The sequence below is a fragment of the Canis lupus genome, chromosome 2, assembly GCF_011100685.1.
Source record: "Canis lupus familiaris isolate Mischka breed German Shepherd chromosome 2, alternate assembly UU_Cfam_GSD_1.0, whole genome shotgun sequence".
In the NCBI taxonomy this organism is placed as follows: Eukaryota; Metazoa; Chordata; class Mammalia; order Carnivora; family Canidae; genus Canis; species Canis lupus.
In genome coordinates this window covers 40,593,073-40,615,524 of record NC_049223.1, presented here as the reverse complement: position 1 = coordinate 40,615,524, position 22,452 = coordinate 40,593,073, and the positions used below count along the sequence as shown (strand labels likewise).

Sequence of the window (22,452 nt, the reverse complement as noted above, 5' to 3'; positions counted from 1 at the left end):
AACAAACAGAGGGTTTCTGGAGGGGAAATGGGTGAGGGAATGGACTAAATGAGTGGTGGGTATTAAGGAGGGCACTAGTTGGGATGAGCACTGGGTGTTACATACGTAAGTGATGAATCACCAAATTTTACTCCTGAAACCAATATTACACTATATGTTAGCTAACTTGAGTTTAAATTTAAAAAAAATAGAGTGAGGTTTCCAGTGAGGCATCTTGCAGCATTATTAGTTATTTGAGAGTGTAAAACTCCTTTTCTTTGTTCAGCAAATTAATTCTGAGGATGCAGGATCAAGAAAGTGATAAAAAATGAGGAGTTGTACTGTGTCACGGACAGCCCAAGATTTCCTCACTCATGAATTAAATCACCTCCATGGGTCCCTCTTGATTATACTTTCTTATTAATCAAAGTAGGCACTTTCTTCCACTTCCTTCCTCTTTCTTCCATCATCACATGGACAGTTGAAATAGTCAGTTTAGCCAGTTAACAGTTTGCTTGACTGTCACTTGAATTCATCCAGTGAATTAAATACAGCAGGCTCAATTCAATTATGATTTTACTGAAATGTCTTTAATCGTTGATTCATTTTGGTGCAAAGAAAGGGAAACATTTGGTTGAAAAATCTGACCTATTTTTTCTGCTTGTCCGTATTTTTCATGAGCTCACTGTCAATTTGGGGATGTAGAAGTAAGCGGTCTTTACTAAATGCAGCAGCAGCAGCTAAAATTAAGCAGTATATGAGGCATTGAAGTCGGGAGTAAAAAAAAATGAAAGTCTCTCTTTTATTACTTTAAGTATGGAATGCCCTTGTTTGTAAATGCCTCTGGTGCAGCTGTGTCTCTTCTCTTTGAAACCTGGCATCTTCAATAGAAAGATTTTTACACCAAGTTGGAGCTGGTATTTTATCAAGATATCCATTCATCCTGAGTGCCTGCCTTAAGTTCTCATGGTATCAAAACAACACCCTTAGAGAGGATTGCATAATTGTAGGCTCCTTCTAAGTAGGTGAATGCACATCTACAGCTTATATCATAGCCAATTTCAAAACACATTCTTCTCAGAAAAAATTTCTCTGGGCAAGGATCACCTCTCCCTCTCTGCAGAGAGGAGCACACTGCTGATGCCAAGTCCATGAAAACAACTCTTTACAGTGGCCTCCCAATCAATAAGGAGCTTTATTTGCTGTGTGTCACACCCTCTGTTCATTGTATTCACACAGCCAAGTTGGCACAGAAGAGGTAGCACAGAGGCCAGCCTCAACTCTGAAGGGCCCTGCTGGGGCAGTACAAGGAGAAGAGCCTGTGCTGGGCATAGAAGCTCTGGGATCTGGCTCCAAAGCTCCTGCCAGCTCGCTGCATGGCCATGCCCCCTCTGTGCCTCAGTGTCCTCTGCTTTCAAATGAGGCAATTGGAACAAACGATCTTCAAGGTCTGACCAGATTTAGAAATCAGCTGTTATGTGATCCTGGGAAGAAGACAGGTGTATGTCCTCAGTGGGTTGACCTACTAGCCTTTCATCAGATGAGACTCAGGGCCTTTCTGAGCCATAGTTGTGGGGAGAGAGGAATGAGCATCTTCCAAGATGTTTAGCTACTGTATTTGCATCAGCTTCCTGATAGAGAATGTTGCTTATTGACACCGTTACCATAGCAACTGGAGTGTCATTTGGCACCGGCATTTAGGGAAGCTGTCAAGGTCTGTAATTTAAGAGAAACAAATTTTCCTTCCTCACTATGTCAGCTTAATTCTCTCGGTCATCCACTTTAGCAATCAAATACACTTCCCTGAAGAGCATTCATTAAATCCAGACAGATATCTCACCAAACCATCACCATGGGAGGTAGCTTGGAGGTAAAAGGAAATCTGGTATAAGAATTAGGATTGTCACCTTAGCGTCCTAAGTCTGCAGATAAAGTAACTCCACCGTGTTGCCAGTTCTTTCTTGCTTTGGGGCTTTGCTTTCTGATCTGCCAAATGGTGAAGATGGACAGTGTATTCTCTAAGGTGATTTCAGCTCAAATATTCTGCACAGAGGTTTGCAGATTGGTGGCACAAAGACCGTATTCAGCCTGCAGATGTGAAGTGTTTGTCCTATGTTGTATGAGCCACATGGAATTCTAATTTGAGTTGGTTGACACTATTGAAAGAATTTGAGCTTTCACATAATAATCCTGATTTCTGGCTTCTCTTGGAAAAAGCCAATTAGATAGCACTAGGCTGGAATCCTTCATGGCAGCTCTCAGCTGGATCTGAGTAGCTGCTGCCCCCTGTAGACAAGGCCTGGTTTCTCCAGGGTCCATCATCTTACCCTTCCAGAGCTGATCATTGACTCACGTCAAGTGTCTGCTCCTCTGAGTATCCTACTCCTGGCCAGCTTTTCACATGTACGTCCTAACCCACTTGGCATTTGCATTCTCACCTGCTATTTGTCACTTTTAGGATAGAGGAGGCATGGCCCAAACTGTCTTTAGATCATTGATGGCATCATTTGACCATGATCTTGGTGGAAGACAGAAACTGGGTCCAGTCAAAGACTGCCCTAGACAAGAAATCTGCCAAAAGCTCTGGCTGCCTTGATTTCTTATACTAATCAATTGAACTCTCATCAACTGAACTCATAGCCCCAGGCAACCTATCTAGGGGTGATGGTCAGAATCGTCATGGACAGCAAATTGGTCACATGATTCCTTTGTGACTCAGAGCAAGTTGGTAACTTTCTATAACTTGAGGTTTTTTTTTTTTTAACTTGAGTTTTCAAATGTGAAATAAGTTGATTTCACAACAGGCGAGTTTCCTTCTAAAGCTCAAATTCCCTGAAACAATGTGAATCCCTATACATTGGCTCATCTCAATCTGCCTAGGGGTGTGTGTGTGTGTGTGTGTGTGTGGTCGGTCTGCTTACTTTACAGGCTTTGTGATGAGTATAGTCTCTATACCTAGAGTCATACCTAGTGATATAGAAACTATAGGAGCTGTGCCAGGACAAAAATCAGGAGACCCCTCATCCATAGCTGAAGTTCATTAAGAAGTGATGCAGTCACAGCCTCAACAGTAGGATTGGCAGTTTAGAGAGTGCCGGTGAGAGCTCACAGGAAGGGTAAGAACTTACCAGAGAGTGTCTGATGCTGAAATCCAAGATCAGAACTAGACGTACAAGAAAGATCAGCAGTAGGATGGTGGATGTGGTTGTTCTAACAAATACTGCCAAATACCTTCCTTTCTCCCTCCCAGATGCTAATTTCATTAGGAAATTTTAACCTTGTGTAACCTTAAAGGAGACATCGGGATTTTAATAATGAACATGGGGAATTTTCAGCCCTCCAGATGTGACTGCAGTTTAAGCTGTGCAGGCTCTGTGGGTCTCAGAGCCCTAACTGTTTAAGGGGCAGGCTGACCTCAGCGCACTGGGAGACTGGGATTCAGACAGCCTGCGTGGAAATCCCAGCTCTGCCGTGTTCTAGGTATGAGCTCGGATGAGTTACCAACACTTCCTGGGGCTTTGCTTCTTCACTGTAAAATGAGGGTTCGAAAAGTACCCTCCTCGTGATCTGTATGAGAATTAGATCCTCTGTATAAAGTGCTGAACATGGTGCCTGCCTTATAGCAACTCACTGGAAATTTCTCAGCTGGTGTTTTTTGTTTTTTTTTACTATCGAACTTTTTAGAATCTGTGTCAATAATAGCAATAACATCCTTTATTAGGTTGCTTCATTGTGCTAGGCACTTTTCTTTTTTTTTGTTTTTAAAGATTTTATTTATTTATTCACGATAGACATAGAGAGAGGCAGAGATACGGGCAGAGAGAGAAGCAGGCTCCATGCCAGGAGCCTGATGTGGGACTCGATCCCGGGACTCCAGGATCGCGCCCTGGGCCAAAGGCAGGCGCCAAACCGCTGAGCCACCCAGGGATCCCTGCTAGGCACTTTTCTTTTAAGATTTATTTATTTATTTGAGAGAGACAGAGAGAGAGAGAGAGAGAGCATTGGGGGAGGGGCAGAGAAGAGGGAAAGAGAGAATCTCAGGCAGACTCTGTGCTGAGCGTGGAGCCTGACAACGTGGGGCTCAATCTCAACCCTGAAATCATGATCTGAGCTGAAATCAAGAGTCGGATGCTTACCTGACTGCATCACCCAGATGCCCCTGTGCTAAGCACGTGTAATATCTATAAAAACTCTGAGAGATGGGTACAATTACTATTATTGCCACTTTTAAAATAGAAAAACACAGTCTCCTCAGTTTGGGGACTTGTCCTAGGTCTGAGCCAAACTGTAGACCCAGTCTGACTGTAAAGTGTGTGTGTGTGTTTTAATTATATCAAAGAGAGAGCACATAAGTGAGGGGGCAGGGCAGAGGCAGAGGGAGAAGCAGACTCCCCGATGAGTGGGGAACCCGATGTGGGGCTTGATCCCAGGATCCAGAAATCATGACCTGAGCCAAAGGCAGAGGCTTAACCGACTAAGCCACCTGTGCGCCAAGTGTGTGCCCTTAATAGTGACCCTAAGCAGCTTCCTTCAAATGTGAGGTCACCAACAACGAGAAAAGCATGTGGGGCCCAGCCTTTATTTCATGTGGCTGAGGGAGTGAAGGTTTCCATAGAGTTCAGTGAAAGTCCATCACGCACACTGAGGATAGGATGGCTATTGAGTTTTGTGTGCATTTTTAGAAAGTCACTTTGGTTTTGATACTTGCTTTCTCTTTTTTACTAATATAACCATTCTGAAAATGATAGCCTCTCCTAAAATTGACGATGAAATATTCCTCTTAATTTTCATTCCTCTTAATTTTAAAGCCTAGTCGAGTTGAAGGGAACAGCCAGGCTGTCAAGACATAAACTGGCACCACTGCTATTCAGAAGTGCCTTGAAAAGGACTTTTTTTGACTTGAACACACATATTATTATTAATAAATATATTAGTAGGTATATTAGTATATGCATTCATACTAGATACATATATTTGTAGAAACCAGAAGCCAGAAAAGCCAGAAAACGCAACCCTCCCCTCAAAGGTTGGGTCCACATTTGAGACACAAATCCCCACGGCACAAAATAGGTCACATTTGTCAGCGCTGACTCCCTAGGGCTGTCAGCAGGCCCCCCCCTCCGGCCCCCATCCCCAACCTGTTTTTTGCTTTCCTCTCCTCTGCAGTCAGCTCGGACTTTGGCAAGCAGTCAAGAAGTGAACAAGAGAGACACAAGTTCTAAGATTCTGACCCCTTACTGGCCGTTCAAGCAGTGAAACCAGTTTAAAGAAAGAAAAAAAAGAAGTTGTCTTTCTTTTCCTCTCTTCCCTCTAACGAACTGCCTCTTTCTCCTCCCTACACCACAGGAGGAAAACAATCGAGAGCATTAGTATTCCCATGAAAAGGGGCAGTCACACAGGGTGTGAGGGCAGGACCGCTCCAGGGCGCTGCCAGGGGACCAGAAGGGACGGACTCCGATTGCTCCAGCTCAGAGGAGCCCCAGCGTGGTCAGATGGAGGGGACAGAGCCCTGATTCACAGCAGGACACACTGCTTGCAGCCCAGACCTTCTCCCAGCGCTGGTTAGGGTCTCCTCTCCAACGGGATGATACCTGGTGTGCAAGTCTCCTTCTAGAAATGCATGCCTTACACCACGTGCCTCCTTTCTGGTTGGCCTTTTAAAGGATAACAAGGAACTCTCACCTAACCTGAAGTGTCTCCTTGTGTTGCTTTCAGGAATTGGGGCGCTCACCCAGGACACACTATGGTGCTTCAGCCAAGTGAAAGGCACCATCGAGATCGGAGCCACAGAAGGTAGGAGAAGCTTCCTCTGCTCTTTTCCTTGCCTCCTTGGGGTTCTATACCGGTTCCAGAGTTGAAAACATTCACCTTTGTGTACATGAATGTGAGGTCCCATACATCCCGGAATGGCCTTCTGAGCTAGAAATAGATTTAGTGATTTCTTTCTATCCTTTTATTCTTTGGAAGCTTCTTTTATTCCCACCAATGAGGTAGCACTGAAATGAACTTTCAGTGAAATAGGTTTGCACAGAAAGAAAGGTTACCCTTGGGCAAGTTGTGTTTGGTGACCATCTATCAGCTCTGGAGGATTGGAAGCCCAGATGTGGTTGTGTGGTCAGACATTAATATCCTCCTTCCATTTTCTGTTGAGGATCACTTGCTTCTCTCTACATGCAGCACCCAGGGAGAGTGAAGAATTCAAGTCTAGTCTCATAAACTATGTCTGCACTGAGCCCCAGTATTAACATATAACTGCCTTTCTGGCTCTCAGATTTTCCTATTCCAGGCCATTTTCTTGAGCTACCACATCCATTTCCCTCATTCTGGAGAACTTGTTTCTAATTCTCTCATAAGCCTGAGCTCGGAGATTTCCAGGACTCTCCCAAAGGATGTCTGCATTTGAAAATAGTTGAATGATAGGCAACTGGAAGGAACTAGAATGGCCCTGCTGAGTGTCCTTAAAGGCTTCGCTGTTCTAGTGGGATGCAGCAAGGGTACCTGCAATAGACTGTATTGTGTCGGCAGTCGGTAGAGATAACCAGATGTGCCATAAGACAGGTCTAAAGCTAATAGAAATGAATAAGGAACTGAATAGTTAACAGGATTGAACTTTAATGTGAAATTTTGGGTCATTCTACAGTATTTTAATTCTGAGTAAAAATAATTTGAGTAAAAATAATTTTGAGTAATTTGGAGGAGATGTTTTATCTGCAGTTTTGCTGTAATTTATTTTTAGAAATCCAATATAACGGTGGATACCTCCAAACCAAATGATTTATGTTTAAAGGGAGAGAGAAGGCACAGTAAAAGAAGTTAATAACTAAATCTATAAAATTACACTACTGTATGGCATCTTCTGTTTTTTAGGTGTACTATAGACTGGAGCTTTCTAAACACTTCTCATAAAGCCCCTGGGAAGCAGACAAAACAGGCTTTATTAGGCCCATTTTATGCTCATCAAATCCAAAATATTTCTGAGCACTTCTGTGTGGCAGCATTGTCCTAGGCCCTGGAGCTGAAAAAGGCAAGGGGAAAAAATGACTTATTCCTTAACTTGATAAATTTTAAGAAATCTGTAACTCAAGTTATCCACTTGCTTTAAATATTGGCCATAAAAAAAAATAAATATCGACCATAATTCAAAATTATCTGGGCTTTTTAAACAATAGAGACTTCTAGGTCCTCCCAAGAGCTACTGAGTTAGAGGTTTGAGGACCAGAGTGTTACAATGTGTTTTAATGAGCTCGCCCAGATGACTCTGAGGCAATAGGCTGGCTTTGGGGACCACCAGCCTGGCTGACCTGTTCTAGGTTATTCATCACTCTCAGACTCTGGACCTAACCCTTGTGTCTGTGACCGGCTCCCCATTAATTACGATGATCTGGGTGGCTACTCAGGCTATGGTTCTTACCAATTGAGTATTGACTATGTGGTGAGGACTCTGCTAAGTGCTTAAGAGAAGTTAATAAGATAATGTAGGTACAGCATTTACCATAATCCCTGACAGTTCGAAAGTACTCTCTATTTGTAAACTGCTATAAATATTGTTATAATTAGACCTTCATTCTAATTTGGTCCTCATGAAACCCTTATGAGAGGTAGGTATTTTTATTCCCACTTTACTTATGAGGATACTGAAGCTAAACAAACATACACACAAGACTGAGTTCTTTGCCAAAGGCTTCAGAGGTAATAAATGGGTGAGCTAGCTTTCAGCTCAGTCTTAGGATTGGACGGCCTCAGCTCTTTAAACATTGTTTTAAAGGCAGGCTCTTACTTGGTAGTTTGGAGGAAGGCCCAGGAGTCTCATTTTACATGCCTGCTCTTAGATGATCATCATGGATGCAGGTGAAGCAAGCATGTGGTCATATGGTTGCTGCCCATAATAAATAAGTAGCTTACTTAAATTAATGATAGTCACTACCAACTTTTGTCTGGAAAAGCCACTTCAATGTGGTGAAAAAGCAATAAATGTTTTTTGAGAGGAGAAATCAGATTTGATACTAGCACACTGCCACTGTGCCTGGGCTCCCTGGCCACCATATCTTTGATGTCACTTAACCCACACTAATAGTTGCTTCCGTGGCAGTTGAGTGTTTGTTGAGTGAATTAATAATGACTTTTACTTGATAAAAATCATGGTTCTTAACAGTTTCTTTTTTTTTTAATTGGGCTGCTCTACCCAAGTTGGTTTCCTACACTGATAAAAGGCATTAAAAATTATTCAACTTTCAGGGCCACCGGAGTCAGTTAAGCATCCAACTCTTGGTGTCAGCTCAGGTAGTGATCTCAGGGTTGTGAGATTGAGCGCCATGTGATGCTCCTTGCTCAGTGTGGAGTCTGCTTAAGACTCTCTCTCTCTCTCTCTCCTTCTGTCCTTCCCCAGCCCCCTCTCTGACTAAAATAAATAAATAAACCTTTTTAAAAAAAGAATTCAGCTTTCAAGTTTCCCTTCAACTTTATGTATTCCTACTAATAACTTGCCCTTCCATTTCTACCACTTTCTAGCTGGTAACCTTGGCAAGTCACTTAATGTCTCTGCTTAAGTTTCTTTGTATGAGAAATGGAGATAATACAGATGTCCATTAGGATATACATATCATGTATGTTTTTATATATAATTTATATATAATTCTATATATAATAGAAATATACATATAACATATACAGTATCTAGATTGTTATAAGATGCTCAGATTGCATTACCTGCTAATATTGTACTATAAAAGCAGGGCTGAGGTCAGATAAACTGACAGAAATAAAGATTTTAATGCAATATTTTTTGAAAACCAAAATTAAAACAATTCATGATGAGCAAAATATCAAAATGTTACATAAAGACAGCATCAATATTACTGATTGATTTTTCCTTTACTTCAGGTTCTAACATGGCTCAGCATGGGACAGGTATTGCTAAATTAACTAAATGTGTATCAGGTATCTGCTAATAGGCTAGAATTTTTCTCATCCCAAATTATTCAGTAGGATAGTGGATAAATAATACTGTGAGCCCAACAGTAAACATTGAGTGAGTGCTTATGAGATCCATAGCACTGCCCTAGAAAGAAAGGGTTATAAAGATAAATAGAGTCCAAGTTCTCAAGGAATGCACCATTTAGGGAGGAGACAGGAATTGGTACATAAGAATAAGGCATTACATCAGTAAAAACAATATGAGGCTAAGTAAGCTAAAGAAAACCTGCTTTGACTCAAGACTAGAGTGCTTTGAGTACAAAAGAGGTAGAAATCTCATATATTTGGGATACAAAGATAGACTGAATGGGAAGAAGTCATTCAAGACAGAATCTAAACAGTTTTTAAAATAAAACTTTTATTCTTTTCCTTTTTTGATTACTAAAATGTTTGTTCTTGGTCTAGAGAATTTTAAATAAAACTTAGAAAATATCAGAAAACAAATTTCATTCATAATCTTACAATCCACAGACAAATACTGCTGAAGTTTGTGTTATATTTTTTCTAACCTCTAGATCATGTATATTCATCAATTAATTCAGTCAACAAACAGGAATCATGTGCCAGAAACTGCAAAAGAGACTGGTTAGCTTATACCGAACAAAATCAACATTTTTTTTTTACCAAAAGGGTCATAATTTAAGTACTATTTTATTAATAGATATTTTCACTTAACAATATATAGTGACCATCTTTCATATTATGAACATAGATATGCCCTAATTTTTTTTTTGCCCTAATTTATTTACTTCAATTATCAAGGTTTATAACATCACTGCTATGAACATGCCTAATAACTACCCTGTATTTTGCAGGAAAAGCTATGTGGTAGACTGATTAAGAGCCTATGTTTTACAATAAAATACCTGATTAAAAATTTGGCCTTACTATTTATTGTCAAAGAGCAAGTTACCTCAAATTTTTCATTATTCTATTTCTTAATATGGAAAATTGGAATAATAAAGTCAACCTGAAGAATGGTTATTAGAATATAATTAGATATTTTAAACAACACAGCACATAGAAAATGTTCACTGATTATGATTAGATACTGTGATGATATCATTGGGATATACTTCCATTTTCTATGTGCTGTTTTAAAAACTAATTATATGATGTACAAGTAAAAAAAAAGATTTTATAATGAGAAATTTAGCCAATTAAAAAAAAGTATAAAACTAGAAGATCATCGGAGGTTTTGATGAACACTAAGAAAGAGGTAAATGGGGTGCCATGAGAGAGCTCTGGGAGGAAATCACTTCAATGAGGGGCACTAGAGCCAAGGTCTGAAGAAAGAGAATGTGCCAGCGTTCAAAGAACCAGGCCTTGGTCATTGCAGGAAGTAATAAAACATGGACTTGTATGGGCCTGACGCCATCTAAAAGATGATATTCCCAAACATAAAGGGGAGCTCAGTATGACAGGGGCTCTGTGAGAAAAAGCTGTTGTCTTGAGCTACCTACCAGAGAGGTAGGACAGGGTTAGATCAGGACCTGTTAGGTCACCTCACAGAGTCCGGGTTTTGTTTTGAGAATAGTGGGACTCCTTGTCCTTGAAGGAGTTTAAGGACTTAAATTTATACCATTTTAATAAATTCTTGAAATTCTACTGACAGTGTGGCTTTGTTAGAGAAGAGAAGGCACAGATGATGAGAAGAGATTCCAGACATATTTTGGAGGTCATGGACTGGATTTTAGGGGAGGGATATCATACGGAATTAAGATGGCTTCCAGGTTTGGGCCTTGAGTGACTGGATAGTTTACTGGCACCAGTTGCTAAGCCTGGGAAACCTGGAAAGGAAACATGTTTGGGGGGTAAAGGAAGAAAGACATTCTCTCCCCTCTCTGAGATTCAATAGGTAGATCTGAAATAAACTGACAACAGGCAGATTAACAGGAGAAAGGGTATACAGATTTATTGTTAATATTATGTGCATGGAGGCATCACTGGAAAAACAGTGACTATGCAAAAAGGCATTGAGATGTGAGAGTTTGTGTACCATCTGAATAGAGGAAGGATGGAGGGAAGTAAGCCTCTGCGAGAAAAGAAAATGACTTTTAGGAAAGAGGAATGGGCCCTTAGAAGAACAACAGTTGGCAGATGTGATAGTTTGTGACTCAGTTTGTTGGGTGGTAGTGGGGGTGTCTCCTCTAGTCTCTCCTGGGATAGGAGTCAATCTTCTCTGGTTGATGAAACTCTTGGAGAGAGAATTTGTGATAGCAGAGGTCCTTTTGGAGACTATGTCTTAATGCAACTAAGCAGAAGTTCTGAGAAAGCCACTCCCTACATTTGCTATTTTTTTAAGTGCCTTTAGCTCAAAATAGTCTATAGACCAAAGTAGCATATTTTAGAGTGGCGGGGAGAAAAATTATGAGCTTCATTTTGCACATACTAAGTGTGAAATGTTTATAAGACACTCAGGTATAGATGCCAAGAAGAAGGTTGTATTCATGAGTGTGGCTCTTCAGAGAGAGAATACGCATTGGAGGCAGAAATTGAAATTAGGGAGGTATCAGCACATTTGGTGGTATTTGGAACCATTGTACTGGATGGTCTCACATCATGCAACCTTGTTGACATGCACTCAACAAACAATTGTCAAGGGCCCAAAGCTTCCACTCTTCTGCTATGGTTAGGATGACTTCTAAGCTTTGTTCACTTAGTTTAGTCTTTGGAAAACACTTATACATTGAAAGGTTCACCCTGTGTGATTTTTGTATTTGATTTATGCAGCACACACACACATCATGTACAATTTCATCACATGACATTCTATGAGATGTCATCACGTGAGCACTTTCCACAGTGGAAATTGCCCACTCTGGATGTGAGTCAGTTTCTTCAGATTTTCTGTATGATTCTGTGCACAGGAAGAGATCAGAATTATCTGAGGGAATTTCTGTGGCCATCTTCTTTCTGATGTTATAATTTGAGAGTATTTTGTTTGTTCCTTATTCTTCAGTTCCTCAACATCTGTCAATACAGATCACTCCATCTTATTGATGGGAGATAACTATGATATTTATTCTGATTTGCTCCATGGGCATAGCCTTCTCTCCTTCCCCTCTTTCTGAAAAGACAACTCATGTAGAGGAATGGGTAAGGCATTCTGTTGATTCTATTTCCTAATGAGAGAAAAATAACAATTTGGCTGCCCATGTGAGCTGTGTTCCATATACCCTCCACTAAAAGCTGATGCTTCTGAGTGGCTCCCTAGCAAAGTGAAGTCATCTACCTGACATATTCAGGTAGGAAATTCTCATCTTTGCACTGAGAAATGCAGAATTTGGGAAATGGCTTTTTGGTTTCCCATTGGGGATGATGACTTTTTGCTGTTGCCAATAAATAAAAAATAAATCTGATTGGGTTGTCTTAAAGCAGTAAAGACTGTGACCTTCTCATTTTATAGAGAGAAGTCAGTGACTGACAAACAACCTTTAGCTGTCTGTGCATCCTACAAAGCACAGGGTGATTATAATGTTACACCACAGACCTTAGCCTATGAGATGGAAAATGAAGCCCTTGGTTGCCTGCTTCTCCTGCTCCTGGAGACAGGGTGCAGTGGTGGCTGTGGTAAGAACTCTAGTTACAGGAAAAAGAGCTGTTGGTTTGGACAGAAGCTTTCTGGATCACCAAGGCCAAGCCACCAACATCAGATTGTTCATGAGGGACTAATCAGAAACTGGGTCCAGCCATCTAGCTAGTGACCTTTTGGTGACTGACTACCTCTAGATATTCTGATTCCAAGCATCGGGGATGGAGTCATAGAGCTTGCAAATCTCACAGGCATCTCTGACAATCCTAACATGGGTTGATTCAAGAGACACTGAGAAATTCTATTTCTTCTTTCCTTGCATCAGAGGAGAGAGAGAGAGAGAGAGATCTGATCATATTTTGAGTGCTTTTGAATGCCAATAAATATAGGGTGACAGTGCAGCCCAGCTCTGCCCCAGGTGCTGGAGGGAGTGAAAACCGCTCCTCTATGTGTCAAAAGGAAGTTCAGATCTCCACTATGCATCTGTACTCCACAAAGGGATTTCCTAAGTAACTTAACTGTGTGCAGGGCTCCAGTCCACTAGAAGCAAAAATGGTCTGATTATGAACAAGTTATTGCAAGATAACTTTTCTCAGGTGCGACGGAGGATGTCTTGATGCAGAGAGCTGTAGGCTTGCGGTACTCTGAAGGCAGGCTGCTGAGAAGTTGACACCCAGGAAGCTCACAAGGCTCTGTGGGGGAGAGGAAGCAAGTTCTCCTGACTCCAGGACCTGGGTCAAACATCCTTTTCTCTTTGTAAGCATTAGGTAATTAAGCATGTTCTAGACCAAGAGAGTAGGCTTTGTGGCTGATCCTTTCACCTATGCCCAAATGCCAATCACCTGAAATGTGTTTACAAAACAAATATATATGGAGCACCTACTATGTGTAGGGCTCTAGGCTGAGTGAACAAGACACTGTTGCCCCCCACCCACCACTTGCTTAAGCAGTTTATACTTTCCTGGAGGGATATCAACAAGCGGTTGTCAATACAATCCAGTGTGAGTGTGGAAAGTGCTAGAAAAAGAGTTAAGTCACACAACCCAATCCACAGTGGGGTAGAGGAAAAGAGCCGGAAAGGCTCACTGGAGTACCTGGCAGCCAATCTGAGACCTAAAGAAGGAATAGGAATTAGCCAGGCTTTTTTTAGGCATACAGACCCTAGTTTAGGTAGGGCTCATTGATTCCTTTGGATACATTACTCATTTTTTTCTGGGCTATCTTGATATGATGTTGAGAGGCTTTGTTAATAAGATTTTTGAAAATACTACACAATGCTTGGCTGTGGTAGAGTAATGAAAAAGATAATTCTATTTCATCAGACTTCACAAAGCCAGATTTTATAATAATAACTTTCAGTATATTATCCCATTTCAACTTTGTCGCAACAATAAGATACCAGGCAACTTACCCTCCTTTTGCAGTGAGGTAATTGAAGCTCAGAAAGTTTAAGCACTTTTCCTGGTTACGCACCTGTCTGACCTCAGCTAGTGTTCAAGCGCTCCTGGGGAGCAGCCTGGCACCAAGTCGAGGCTCGGTGAATATTTATTGAATGAATAGTCTTCAGTAAGTAATAAACGTCACCAAATGAAAAAAATCAGTGTTACCATTAACACAACAATAATGAATGCTTTCAGGAGAATAAAATAGCTCATTCAAACAATCCATTACAAATACACACAGCATTTTTCTGCTTTTAACATGTATGGGTCATTTATTTCTTATCACCCCCAGGGGAGATAACTAAAGTAGGTCTTATAATCCCACATTACAGAGATAAAAGAGATAATATAGGTATTATAGATAGTAGATAGGTTATTCCTCATAGAGATGAAGAGATTAAGGCAGATGGAGATAAATTTTAAATTGCCCAAGGTCTCATAGAAACCAGAAAGCGAACTTTTGAATCATACACAGACTATTTTTCTACTTCTCATCTTCCGCTACACAATATGGATTGATGGCTTTGGGTGGGGAGAACTCTGTTCTAGAACTGACTCTGAATTTAAAACATGGTTGACTGTCTTCAAAATGCAGGGCACTGTTTACAAGGCACTGCAATGGAAATCCATCGCTCAAGATGCTTTCAGCTGCAACAGAAAATGCATCTCAAAATGCCTAGGATAGTAAAAGAATTATTTTCCCTTCCTTAGTTCCCCAAATAACCACAAATAGATATTTACCTATGGTGTGCTAGGCATTTGAGGCCCTGGATATTCAGTAGTAGAGGAGATAGACAATAGATTAATAAGTAGAATATGAAATATAAGACTGTAAGTACAGTAGAGGAAAATAAATCAGTAGAGGTGCAGGGGTGTGGATGTTCTCTTTTATATAGGAGGGTTAAGCTTTGGTGCAAAAAAATAGCATTTGACCAGTGATACGAAAAAGGTAAGAGATGAAGTCATGTGGATATCTGGGATGGGAGTTTCAGGAAGAGGTAACAGTCAGTGCAAATGCCCTGAGGCAAGAGCTTCTCTAGTAAGTTCAAGGACTAAACATGAGGCTGGTATGGCTAAAGGTGAGTGAGCAAAGCAGGGAGCTGTGAGAGATGGAAGCAGAAGGGATGGCAGGTAGACGCAAGCAGGGGCCTTCTAGATCATGGTGAAGGCTTGTACTTCCGCCTAAGTGGGGCAGAGCCATTGGTTATACCACACACTGTCTAGCAGCGGTCAGTATTAAATCATTAGGGGCCAAGGTCAAAAACAAAGAGCCCATCCAGTTCAGTGGTATTGCAGTAGTCCAGTTTGTCCCCTAAGTCCTGAGGCAGGAAACCCCCTCAGCTCATTAGTTCCCTGGCTGAAGTACAGCATGGGGGACTCAGATTTTCTCCGTCTTCTTGTCTGGGTGCCCTTGGAATATCAGCTTTGTCTTAAAACAATTGCTGCCATTCTGGGTGTCACTTTCAGATGGACACGACAATATCTAATGAAAGGTCATTTGGCTTAAACAAAACGGCAAGGACTTGTCCCCCAACTGTCCCCAGAAAATTTCTCTAACATCCCCTTGGCCTCAGTGTCCCACACACCCACTTCTAAGCCAACACTGGCACAGAGAATGGGATCAGCCTAAGTGGCTTCACGAATCAGACTTGCATCTGAGCAAGTATAGGGCTGCCATCGCTGAGTGGAAGACACCACAATAGAATTCGGGTACAGCAGGGAAGGGGGTGCAGTTATAGGTGGTCCCAGCACAGTGGCCACTATGGGAAGAAGGGGCAGATGTGGCTTTCCCGATTCTCTTGCTACCACTGGGCCAAGAGTGGAGGTTCATTGGCTTGTTCTTTGCAGAACATTCTGTTTGGGCAAACCTAAATGCCGAGCTTCCCTAGATTGCCTTGAACCTGGGGTCTGGGGTGTGTGAGATTACTTGCCTTTTGTTTTATTTTTAAGTTACTAATTAAGCAGGCTCAGCATCATTCCACTTAGTGCCTATGTTATTTGTTAATGGAATTTAAGAGCTGTGAATAAATAATTAAGCATATGAACACTGCGGGGTGGTTCTTGGTCTTGTGCTCAAGGTTTCAAATAAGCGTCAAGCCTTTTTCCTTAGCATGCTTATTTTTCATTTATTAGGTAGCATTTTCTTTCTTTCTTTTCTTTCTTTCTTTCTTTCTTTCTTTCTTTCTTTCTTTCTTTCTTTCTTTCTGAGAGTGTAGTTACCTTGATGATACTATGGCTAAGGGTAAGAAAATTGAATTTCAGGGGTGTCTGGGTAGTTCAGCCATTGAACATCCAACTTTTGGTTTGGGGCTCAGGTTGTGATCTCAGGGTTGTGAGATCAAGCCCTGTGTCTGACTCCCCACTCACCATGGAATGAGTCTTCCTGGGATTCTTTCTCTCCCTCTCTCTCTGCCCCTCCCCCCGCTCACACACACTCTCTCTGCCTCTCTTTCTCCAAACCAAATAAATAAATCTTAAAAAAAAAAGAAAATTGGATTTCATTCAACCATTTATTCAGTAAGTATGTATTGGGCACTAGGTTTTGGAAACACAGTAGAACTCAAACTTTCCAATGTTCTCCAGTGTTATGAAGCTCACATTCTAGTGGTGAGACAGACAATTTAAAAAAGTGGACTTATAAAGACATAAGATAATTTTAGATGGTGATGTGTATTATAAAGGGTATAAAATGTGGTAACATAGTGGCCATGTGAGGGTTGGGGTGTTCCATTAAACAGTCATTCTGTGAAGGCTCTTCTAAAGGCTCTTCAGCATTTGAGTTAAGACCCAGATAATAAGTAGAAGCCAGATTCAAAAGACTTGTTAGAATAGCATTTAAACACAGGGAGCGAGTGTAAAGGCCCTAGACACAAGCCTAATCCTAACCCTAATCCTAACAGTCTTGGGACCAGGACCCTGAGATCATGACCTGAGCTGAAGACAGATGCCTAACTGACTGAGCCACCCAGGTGCCCTTCAACCTTGCCTTTAAGCTCAAACTTTTTATCGTTTGTTTTGTTAGTGCTTCCCACCTGGAGGTCTTCATACCTCACCTCTCAGAGCAGGAAAACTGCCCGTGGCGTGGGGCTCACTGTGGTGCTCACATCTTCACTCAGAACCATAATAGGAACTTGTAAAATGTTAGTTTTAGTGCCCAGAAATCGATTTTCTCTCTTTTTAAAAAAAAAATTTATTTACTTATTTATGAGAGACACACAGAGAGAGGCAGAGACACAGGCAGAGGGAGAAGCAGGCTCCCTCCAGGGAGCCTGATTCAGGACTTGATCCCAGAATCCTGGGATCACACTTGAGCCAAAGGCAGACTCTTGACCACCGAGCCACCCAGAGGCCCGCCGGAAATTTATTTTCAAGGAATTGTTGAGATCACTTAAGTTTGGAAGCTCATAAAAGGCTAGTGTCCTCTCACTCTGTACCTTGGGGGAGCATAGGATCCTTTGTTTTTTTAAATGTTACTCTTTACTATGCATGACATTTCCATAATTGCGTCAGCTGTTTTTAAAGAATCATTACTACCTATTGTTTCAGGAATGATTCTCCTGATTACAATTTAAAGCAACCTTTCCCCAAATTATGGCACAAGTCATTTCTCAGTGTGTGCATCGTCTTCTATGCCATTCATCACACCTACCAGGCAATTTCCACGCTGACAGGTTTGTATAAATGATATTCAAACAGTAATGACTTCCAAATATTGATATTAAGTGCCTATTTCCCAAGGAAAACTGGTGTTAATTTTCTACAACTTCCCCCTTCACACATGCTTCAGAATTTACATTCTTGCTCTTTAGGAGTCTATGATTCATGTAAAGTACAGCTTCTCATCAGACGTACCTGAGAGCAAATGTGTTTTAATACATAATTTATAGGTTGCTGAAGATAAGCTGTCTCTTAAAAATTTGTTATTTAATCATAACTTAAATTCATGAAACTAAAACTAAAAAAATTCATAAATTTTATCCAAAAAAACCCCTCCAAAACCAATAAAAAAAACCAGGTATTATTTCTAAAATACTTGCATTTCTTTTCACAGAAAGTGATATTCTTTGTGTCCCTAATGAAAGCTGAGGGCATCATGAAGAATGAAGTTACCATAGTGAAAAGCATGAGTACAGCATGATGGATACGCTTGTCAAATCACTAAGTTGCACATTTGAAACTAATGAACGTTGTGTCTATCAACTCCACTCAAAAAAAGAATAATAAGTATAAACTCTGAACAGGTTGAGTTTGAGTCCCAATGCCACCACTTTCTGTGTCACTTTGAATAGGTTACATAACCTTAGCTTCATTTAACTTTACGTTTTTCCTCTGTAAAATGGGAGAATATAATAGCTTCTCCTTCATAGGGTTTTGTGAGAATAAATCAAACAATCCATGTAAAGGACAGAATAGGACACAGAGTAAATGCTAAGTAAATGTTAGCTATTCTGCACATGAAAGCAGAGCCCAAGAAAATATTAAAAATCTGTCATCCCAGCCACCAGATAATTATTTATTTTTAACGTTTAATATCTGATAAGTTTGATAAACTTGCTTCAAAATGAGTTTGAAATGGCCAGCACACTCGCATGTTCACTGAAAGAATTACTTATATGTGGCTGCAAACAAAATCAAGCCTTCTCTCTGGAAAGAACAGTAAACATCTATGGAAGTTTCTAGGCCCGGGCTCTATATGTTGATAGTGCCAAAGCAGTTAAAAGAGAATGATAGGTAGTTAATTGCCCCTACATCATCCACAAACACGAATTAATAAATGGTTGTTATTCCTAATAAAAGTATCATTTGTCCACATGTTCTTAATGAGCGAATAGGTAACCATATGATTTAAACATGTAGATTCATAGCATAGTGGACTTTGAAGAAAGTTGGAAGATCACTTTTCATCTCCCTGTTTTACAGAGGGAGGAAATGGGCTGCAGAAAGGAAGAGGGATGCAACCAAAGCCACAAGTGCCATCTAACTACTTCGTGTCTCCCTGGCTCAGGTTCCTCTGTGACATTACGGGGTTAGATTAGCTCTCTGATTGTTCTTCCGGCTAAAAAATACCATGAACCTGTGGCACCTGGTTGACTCAGTCAGTTGAGTGTCTGACTCTTGTTATTGGTTCAGTTCATGATCTCAGGGTCATGAGATGGAGCCCTGTGTTGGGCTCCATTCTCAGTGTGGAGTCTGATTGTCCCTCTCTCCCTTGCTCTCTCTCTCTCTCTCTCTCTCTCTCTCGCTAAAAAAGAAATAAATTAATTAAAAACAATACCAACAACCTGTGCTCCCTGACCTCTGGTCACCAAATGTCTGTTAGATCAATTTTTTGGACTCCGTTTTATCAGCCAGTTGTTTTCTTTCACCTTGACCCTGAGCCCCATGCTCCTTGCCTATGGAGAGGCCAGTGGGGGAGGCAGCAGCCCCTCTGAGGGCCTCTATGGGACCTCTGGCCAACTTTCGGCAGCTCTTTCCTCAATGCTCAGTATTTGCCTCCAGATGAAGTCACCTCCCTGGCCTCCTCTGTAACCTTTCACATAAATGACTGACATGTCCCGAGTTCTCACAGGCAGCTTGACAGATGGGGAAAAAAATAATCATGACTCGAAATGGCTTTCCAATATTCCAAGAAAGGCATTAGAACAAGGGCCGTATCTATCTTGTTTGCCTAACACAGTGTCTAGCACTTACCAAAACATGATAAGCTTAACATTGAATAAGAATTGTAGCCAGCACTGAACATATACAGGATTCCAGGCATGTGGCTCATGGTGTGTGAGGGATTTCCTAAGATCTTACTTCTCTGTAGAGGCAGCATGACCCAGTGGTGAAGAGTACAGGCTTCAGAAACGCTGGGATGGGTTGCATCCCAGCTGTGTAACTCTAAGTGTGGTGCTTAATGCATCTGTGCCTCACTGTCCTCATTTGTAACATTATTGTGAGGATTAAATTAGCTATCACATATAAAATGTTCTACATTCTACAATATAGCGTGGATATAGTCAGCATTCAATAAATGTTTGCTCTCTCACCCGTATTGGGACTGATTTAATCATCATATCAACTTTGTAAAGGAAGTATTCTAATACACTGATTTTGACTAAAGAAATTAAAATTCAAAGAGCTTACATGATTTGGTGATTCCTTCAAAGGTATTGTTAATAACTGGAAGATGTGATTTAAATGTAGAAGGTAAACACTCAAATGACTTAATAATACATATGGTGGCTCAGAGTGGGCTCTGGTCAGGAAGTTGGATTTGAATCTTGGGTCTGTCTTTAACAGATATATGCCCTTGAGCAGGTTATTCTGAGCCTTGACATACTAAGAATGACAGATCCTATATGATAGAGATGTTGCAGGACTTGAATGAGACAGTGCTTGTCAATAGGGAACTGCTACTCAGCAGGAACTCATAAACATTCTTTCTTTTTTTTTTTTATTAGTAGCAATGGCTATAGTCAACTTTAGTTACTTTCTCCAAAAACCTGCCCAAATATCTGAGTCATCCTTGACCCCGCCTTTCTAGCTTCCCTCAATTTGTATGCTCATCTTCCCTAAGTCCTATGTCATTCTTCCTCCTAAATATTTCAAATAATCTCTCAAATTTCTTGACTTTGACCACATTGTCACTATTCTATTTTGGATGCCATCTTATCTTCTCTGGATGTGGAAGCAGCCTCTTTGGTTGGTCATTTTCCTTCTTGTCCTGACCACCTCCATTCTATTCATCACACTGTAGCCATAGTAGTATTCTTCATGCGCACACATGTGACTTGCCTCCCTAAAGCTTTCAAAGGGCTTCATTGTTTTTAGGGTACAGTCAGCCTGGCTCACTGCTTGCCTGCATGTACTCTGTGCTTTGTATTTCCTTCCATGCCATAGTCTATCCCCTCCAGCACTACACACATGCTCTCCCCTTTGTCACAAACATTGCTCACTCTCTCTTTCCCTGCAAACTCCTCCTCATCATTCAGACCTCAGCTCTGGTGTTGCTTTCCCAAGCCAGCCTCCCTAAACCCTTGTCTCTAAGCTTGGGGGCCCTTCTAGGACATCCAGGTTGTTACCCTTCATAGCACTTGCCAAATGCATTATAGTTTCTTTACTCCTTGTATGTTTTCTCCCCTGGCTTATAACCTCCATGAAAGTGGGGCCAGATCTGATGTGTCTACTACAGCTACAGGTTGTATAACTATCACTAGTGCCCAGCACAGTGCCTGACACATAGTGTCACTTAATAAATATCTACTGAACAAATCCGTGGGATGCATGCATAATTTAACACCAGCTTTCTGATCAGCAAAGGCCATAAAGACAGGGGACTCTAATAATACTCATTTTAGTGGGAAGAGTGTTATATTTTTACTGTTGCCTTTAACTCTCTGTTTGTAAACTGGGTTGATGGGATTCCTTTAAATTTAAATATATACTATGGGATATTACTCATCCATCAAAAAGAATAATATCTTGCTTTTTGCAATGATATGAATGAACTAGAGGGTATTATGCTGAGCAAAATAAGCCAGTCAGAGAAAGATAAATACCATATGATTTCATTCATATGTGGAATTTAAGAAACAAAACAGATGAACAGAGGAGAAGGGGAGGAAAAATTAAATAAGATGAAAATAGAGACGGAGGCAAACTTTAAGAGGCTCTTGACCCCTCCCCTTGCTGGAAGGGAGAGGGTGAGGGGATGGGGTAACTGGGTGAGCGGCATTAAGGAGGGCCCTTGGTGTAAAGAGCAACTGGTGCAAGAGCAATATGACACTGGGTGTCATATGCAATTGATGACTCACTAAATTGTACCCCTGAAACTAATAATATAGTATATGTTAATTAAATTGAATTTAAATTTTTAAAAAATCTAAAAATAAATAAATAATTGCAGAATAGAGCTGTTGTTTCCCAACATGCAGCATCAGTGGTTGCCTAAAGACCCAGATAAACCAACTGGCAACCACATTCTATTTTCAAATTTTCAAAAGCCCTTTTACAAATATTGTTTCATGGGATTTACACAGCAGACGTGTGAGAGTGAGGTGAGGAAACGAAGACATGAAGAATTATGGAAGCACTTAGTTTGCTGACTGCCCCTCAAATTATTATTTGCTGACACTATGTTGCCTTGTGTATAGTGAACGTGGCCACTGCCCCAGCCCCGTTCTCTGAGGCCATGTCACTGTAAAGCAAGGATTCTCGATGTGTGTGTATGTGTGAGACAGTCTTGCCCCCACCCCAGGGGATATTTAACAACATCTGGAGATATTTTTGATTGTCACAACCAAAGTGAGGAGGTGCTACAGGCATTTCGTGGCTCGAGGCTAGGGTTGTTGCTAAATATCCTATTGTACCCAGGAGAGCACCCCCTAGCCCGCACCCCACCCCTGCCTCCAGGCCCACTCCCACCCTCCACAAAGAATTATCCAGGCCAAAACATCAATAGTGCTGATGTAGATAAACCCAGCTGTAGAGCGAAACTCATAGATTGAAACAGAAAGCAACGTTTAAGTGTGTAGCTCT

General features: G+C 41.0%; 1 protein-coding gene across 3 annotated transcripts in view; it reads left to right on the top strand.

Moving 5' to 3' along the window:
• The first annotated feature begins 5,373 nt into the window (after positions 1-5,373).
• PPP2R2B (protein phosphatase 2 regulatory subunit Bbeta) overlaps positions 5,374-22,452 on the top strand; it is a 439,907-nt gene continuing 422,828 nt past the window's right edge. For 2 of the 3 annotated variants that reach the window (XM_038530535.1, XM_038530529.1), the window contains exons 1-2: positions 5,375-5,573; positions 5,695-5,772. Coding sequence is in view for 2 of the 3 variants with exons in the window: in XM_038530529.1 (XP_038386457.1) it covers positions 5,723-5,772 (50 nt within the window). In the remaining variant the exon portion in view is untranslated. Of the gene's footprint in view, positions 5,574-5,694; positions 5,773-22,452 lie in introns of all 3 variants that reach the window. The other variant, XM_038530532.1, reaches the window with a different exon arrangement.